The 6,449-nt window shown below is 37.2% G+C and overlaps 1 protein-coding gene across 1 annotated transcript; it reads left to right on the top strand.

The window, feature by feature from the left end:
* Positions 1 to 868: 868 nt before the first annotated feature.
* Positions 869 to 5,880, top strand: LOC111712588 (selenide, water dikinase). Its single transcript, XM_023487241.1, has 7 exons — positions 869 to 967; positions 1,478 to 1,559; positions 1,887 to 1,932; positions 3,364 to 3,826; positions 3,998 to 4,184; positions 4,691 to 4,833; positions 5,244 to 5,880. The coding sequence occupies exons 4-7, from the start codon at positions 3,366 to 3,368 to the stop codon at positions 5,371 to 5,373; spliced, it is 921 nt and encodes a 306-aa protein (XP_023343009.1). The 5' UTR covers positions 869 to 967; positions 1,478 to 1,559; positions 1,887 to 1,932; positions 3,364 to 3,365; the 3' UTR covers positions 5,374 to 5,880.
* The last annotated feature ends 569 nt before the right edge of the window (positions 5,881 to 6,449 follow it).

The following is a 6,449-nucleotide window of genomic DNA, read 5'->3' as shown; positions in this document are numbered from 1 at the left end:
AAACACCGACAACTTCATTGGCCTAATGACTCAGAGTATATAAGGCCACGGCGCACACCGTTCCGGCAAATTATGCGTCTTTAAACTTTAGTGACTCTCTTTCCAACAGCCCGAATCAAATCACTGTGGACCTATAAACTCCGTGCTGAATGAAAATTATTGTGTTTAAACTAAAAATAACATTTAGAATTAGGTGATCTAATCTTCAGAGATGGAACACTTTGTGCCTCTGCCCCCCCCCCCTTATAAGAAAATGTACATGATATTATTTTTAAAGTATTATTTCAGGGTTAGGAATTAGGTTTACATAAAAATTTCTGGGGCAAAGGGGCCGGGAGCTGCTACCGCCACATGACCAACTTTACATCTGCGTGTTACATAATAGCTCCATGATAAAAAATTTACAGGAGGGTTTGGGGGGGGGGGGGTTCGTTTAGAGGAAATTACCGGATCTGTCCTAGTATACGATTGTTGGACCCCCCCCCCTCCAATCAATTTTGTACATGACCAATTGACCATTGAATTAAAGTTATTGTATTATTTTAGGGTTAGGTTAAGACAATTTCTGGGCCGAGCGCTGTGGCTTGGCATGGATATAACTGGTCATGTGGCCGCTGCGCCCGAGCCTGTGTCCTAACCACGGCGCTCGGCCCCCTAGCCTGTCCTAGTCGCAGCGCTAGGCCCCTCTAGTCCGTCTCAGCCGCAGCGCTCGTTCTTGTAATTGTCTTAACCTGACCTAACCCTAAAATAATACAAAATAACTTATGATTAATGTTTATGTACAAAATTGAAAGGAGGGGTGCGGGTTGGGGGTAATAATATCGTATATACTCTTACGGACCCTATTTTTACTTTTAGCATTCATATTTATATTTATATACATTTTGTTTCAGAGAAGAATGACCGAAGATTATCGAACAAGGAAGGAGTTTAATCCCGTGGAGGAAGGACTACGTGCCGAATTCAGGTATTATAGTTCTTAATATAGTTAGGTCAAGATCTATTGGGGAAATTATTCATGAGAATAAACTCTTAAAAGCATGAAGTGTTCATTAATGCAGCTTTCGGTAATTAATTAGAAAAGGATTTTTGGAACCCTCTCCCCCCATTGAAAATATGAAGGGGGGGGGGGGAGGAATTGTTATTTAGGACTGAGTCCATAAAAATGAAGAAAAAAAAACGAAAATCCCTTATTTGAAAACTCCCCGATTTTTCCCAAGAATACACTTTTGAGTTATTTGTTTTCTGTTGATTTATACATGAACCTAATACTCTCCTAATACTAAAATTTTTTCATCCTTGCAGTTAATCCTGTTACATCCTTGTGTCGTAAACTATAAATTCTGCTACGGTAAATATTATAAATTATCAAAAGCATCAGGTTTTAAAGATAAAGGGATGATAAAATTAAGAGTTTGTAGCGAGTGTTCAGTTCCTTTAATCATGCCAATTTGCAATTAAAGTTTTTTTTATAAAGGTTGACTAACTACACCCAACTGAAAGGATGAGGATGTAAAGTCCCTCAGGAAGTTTTAAAAAAACTTCTTGTGGGATTACAGGTACACAAAATTAATATGTGAATTGCGAATACTATTTTTATGGGATAAATGAACGAAAATATTTGGAGTTTTATTTGCTGAATTAAGGATAATAAATGAAGTTTTGGGTATAAAGTTTTAAAAAGAATGAACAAATTTGCTTTTGATGTGCAATTTCAATTTTCCCCCTCGAGTCATCTAAAAACACCCCCCCCCCCCCGGGGGAAGGGGTGATTTTGAAAATATACACCCCTGTTTTAATAAACTAAAAAATCTAGATTTTCTCGTATTCAATTATTAGCGTTATTACGTAAGAACTGTTAAGATCAATACTAGTTTATATTCTAGGTCCCTGCTGTACAACTACAGGATGGACAGGCTAGAGTCGGGATTGGTGAGAAACTTAATCTTTTCTGGACTTTGAACATTTTAAATGCGACTGTAGACGTAATTTCTAGTGACATTGTCATGTCCGATTCAAAATTATATCTGGTCAACAATGTAAAAGATATCGTCGGTTTTCTTGACTCGGAAGGAAATTGTCGAAACTAGTTTTACTCAGGTTATCGTTGTAAATCTGAATTTCCATCTGTATGCCAGGTCACATGGAACTTCGTCCCCATTCCCTTTAAGAAACATTAAAATGATAAATACAGAACTGAAATCAGATATCCAAGTTTTTATCCTCAACAAACTAGAGCTTAAAATAGAGAATGAAATCTGATATTGCAATGTATGCATTGCAAACCCCTAGAAATTACCAATAAACTTTTTTCCCTATAACCAGTGAATAGGATCCATTGGATCCGCAACATTTTGGCTTCCTGGATCCGGATCTGCAAAAATATGCGGATCCACGGATCCAAGTGCAAAATATCAACCAAAAACTTCTAAATAAATTCCTTTGCTCTCAAATCTGAATTGTTGAAAAAAGAGAGATTTTCAAAAGTATGCAATTGTCCAAAAATTTTCTGTTGAAGAAATCAGTAAATCTTATATAACTCCTAATCACCCGGATCCGTTGGATCCGCAACATTTTTGGCTTTCTGAATCCGGATCCATTTTTCCAGTGCGGATCCCGGCTCCGGTTCTGCATCAAAATTAAATGGATCCTAGGCACTGCTTCTATATAAATAAAGTCTAAATCTCTGTTTGTCTGTTTGTTTGTCCTATCATAATTCAGGAACCCCTGGACCGATTTGCCTCAAATTTTGATTGGGGAACTCGGGAGACTCATGGGAATATTCTTAGCTTGGTTTGAGATTCTTAGTTGAGCGGGTCGACTTAAAAAGTGAAAATTTATTTTCTGGTAAAACCAAGAACATTTCCGTGGGTCTCCCGAGTTTTCAAATCAAAATTTGAGGCAAATCGGTCCATGGGCTCCTCAGTTATGATCGGACAAAAAAACAAATAAACATACGAACAGAGATTGCAACTTTATATATGTAGATAATTCGGTCTTGCTTTCAAACAAATTTTTGATTGATGTAGTCAAATTTACAAAAAAAAAACTTATTTGAAAACCTTAAAAAATGTATTTTTATTACCTTTATTCTATACTAGATTTGGAACCCAGCGTTGCCCAAGTTACTCATAGCTATTCCCGCCGTTTACCCGCATATGGTCTTTAGTTACGATTTTAGCTATTTTTTCCTTAAAAAGTGGATCCACTAAACTTAGAATCTCAAAACTAAGAACATTCCCGTGGCTCTCTCAAGTTTCTCAATAAAAATTTGAGGCAAATAGGTTCAGGGATTCCTGAGTTATGATCGGACAAACAGAGATTACAACTTTATAATATTCTTTAAGATATATTATAATGCAGGAATGGATGCTTCGGTGACCCCTATCCCAGACCAGGCCGGACTGTCCTTGGTTCAAACCACAGACTTCTTCTATCCTCTAGTAGATGATCCTTATCTTCAGGGTAGAATTGCTTGTGCTAATGTACTCAGTGATCTCTACGCCATGGGTGTAGTCAGCTGCCACAACATGCTGATGCTCCTCGCCGTCAGCAAGGAGTTCACCGAGAAGGAGCGCGACGTTGTCATCCCTCTGATGATGCGCGGGTTCCAGGATACGGCGCTTGAGGCCGGCTGCCTGGTGACCGGCGGCCAGACTGTCGTCAACCCTTGGTGTACAGTAGGAGGGGTGGCGAGCACAGTCTGTACCAAGGATAGGATTATACTACCAGAGAACTCTAGTCCTGGAGAAGTTCTAGTTCTAACTAAACCTCTTGGAACTCAGATTGCAGTTAATGCTCATCAATGGATCGATGATCCCGAACGGTAAATTTTATTGTAAATATTAACTACCAATCTTTTACTGGATGTGATTTAGGGGAAAAATCGGTTTTAGATATTTTATTTTATTTGGTTCACTCAAGGTACAATTTAGGCCTTAAAAAGGGTTTACGTAGGTTAAGTTGAACACTTTGTAATGATCGTTTCTTATTTAAGTTGGAACAAGATATCTGGTGTTACCAGTGTTGCTGAGGTGAAGGCTGGATACAGAGCTGCAACCCTCTCCATGGCTCGGCTCAACAGGATCGGAGCCCAGCTCATGCATAAGTACGGAGCTACAGCTGCTACTGATGTCACAGGGTTCGGGATACTTGGCCACGCTACAAACCTTGCTCAAAACCAGGTATCATCTTCAGATATATTTTGCTTGTTTGTTCCCAAATTTTTGTCTATTGCAGTTCTGTTCAAAATGTCAATCTAAAAGCAACAATCAAAGGCAAAGATTTTATTAGAAATGGGACACGAAGCGCTCGATTAAGGCATAGTTAGATTAAATTGCGATGTATGTACGTCAAATTTTTTACGTTCTGAATGTTCGACCTACTCATTGCGTCCTTATTTTGCAACAGAAAATGTTTATATTTAATATGATGGACATTGGACACGTAGACTGGAGTCACTTATTTTTAAATTGTACATAATAATATCTTTGAGAGGTCTATCTTATTACAAAATCTTTCATAGGTACGTTGCTTTTGTAAACAAAGGGACGTAAAAAATAACTTTTTTATTCCTAAAAAAATTATTTAAAAAAAGGAACTTTCTTCTAGCATACGATACGTCTGATTTTTTTTGATTTTATAATGGTTAATGAATAGTTTCTTCTCAGTTCTGTATTATTTATTTTAGATAAAAAATGTTCATTACAAAATCCACACCCTGCCTATCCTGACAAACATGAGCAAGATTGCCAAGGCCTGTGGTAATATGTTCCAGCTGGTTCAAGGATACAGTGCTGAGACCAGTGGAGGCCTTCTACTCTCTATACCTAAGTAAACAAATGTCAAATGCGAATCACATCAATATTGAGAAATAAGGATTTGTAAAGATTTGGGTTCGGAGTATTTTACAAGTCATGTTTGTTCTTGGAACTCTTTGTAAATAGCAAGTTTTATTTTTCTATTTTGTTAAAGTTCAAGTAATCGTGCATTTTTACCTAATTTCAAATGAGAATTCGTAAGTTTTGTAATAAAAACTTTTTAGAACAGGATTTTATCCCTTTATTATCACAAGGAACAGTTACCGTGGTTCTTAAAGTAAATCCCGTGACGGTACTATCTGCCTAATTCATTATGAATTGTTGTATTTCGGAGCAAATGAAAATAATTATGTTCTTTAATTCTTTGATTTAAATAGTTGAGTGAAGAAGGTTGATTGATTGTAATTCTAATTTTGTTTCCAGGGATAAAGCGGCGGAGTTCTGCCGTGAAGTTGAGGAGCTTGAAGGATCTCCTGCTTGGATTATTGGAACCGTAGAGGAGGGGGTACACGGAGCTAGCATAGTTCAAGATCCAACTGTTCTGGATGTGTAGATGAGGAGGTACATGAAGCAAGCATAGTTCAAGATCCAACTATTCTAGATGTGTAGAGGAGGGGGTACACGCCACACGGAGCTAGCATAGTTCAAGATCCAACTATCATTGAGGTGTAAACATCTGGATCAGTTCCGTTGTACAGTTATGCATAGGACAGAGATTAACCTAGTGAGTACAGTACAGTACAGTACAGGACAGTACACTGTGCAGTAGTTTACACAGTGTTTTTTTGCACGCACATTTCACTAAACCTTTTCTAATTACAATACCTCGTTTGCGACCAAAAACAATCCAAAAACTGTGATTTTGTCCTGTAAGTACTGAGAGGACTCAGAGAAGAAGATTCGTCCTTCAATGACCTGAGAAACCTAATCCCAGTCCACGGTGGTTTCTTAGTGATGAATCTTGGATTCGAATCTTTTTCTTCCTTCAGACAAACCTAAATACAATAAACTGTTCATTTCTACAATTTTTTTAATTCAATGTATTTGATTTGTTGTTGCAGAGTTATTGTTTATTTTAAGAATATGTAAGTCTAGATGATTGCAGGATTTATTTTGTAGTGATATGCCGTGAACTTTTTGATACCTTCTGAACATGTTATACCGGGGTATTTAATTTTAAGAATTACACCCCCCTGGCACTGGAATGATTTTTGAAGACCTGAGGGAAATAATGAAAAATTTGACAAAATTTGTATTCTTTTTGACGCAAAAAATGGTTTTCCCACTAACATCATGATCATGTTCCCCCCAATTCTGCGAATAAACGCAGTAAATTTTCCAGCCGTTTACTAATGTGTCCAGAGCTGAAAACTTTAGAATGGTGGATATCAAGATTAATGCTTAAACTCCTGGTTTTACTAAACCCAAGATTATTTTAAAATGCATTCGATATCAAAGAAAGAAGTTAAAAAATTAACCAATCAGCGTGTCATGTTAAGATTTACTCTTTTAACTTAAAAAACCAGAGCTGAAAACTTTAGAATGGGATATCCTTAATCCCGATCGGTTAATTAATCTGAAGATTAATAACAAGCGGAGAACAAGCATTTTTTGATCTCGAGATTAAGA

This window comes from Eurytemora carolleeae, unplaced genomic scaffold, assembly GCF_000591075.1.
Source record: "Eurytemora carolleeae unplaced genomic scaffold, Eaff_2.0 scaffold1126, whole genome shotgun sequence".
In the NCBI taxonomy this organism is placed as follows: domain Eukaryota; kingdom Metazoa; phylum Arthropoda; class Copepoda; order Calanoida; family Temoridae; genus Eurytemora; species Eurytemora carolleeae.
This window is presented reverse-complemented; position numbering and strand designations above follow the sequence as displayed.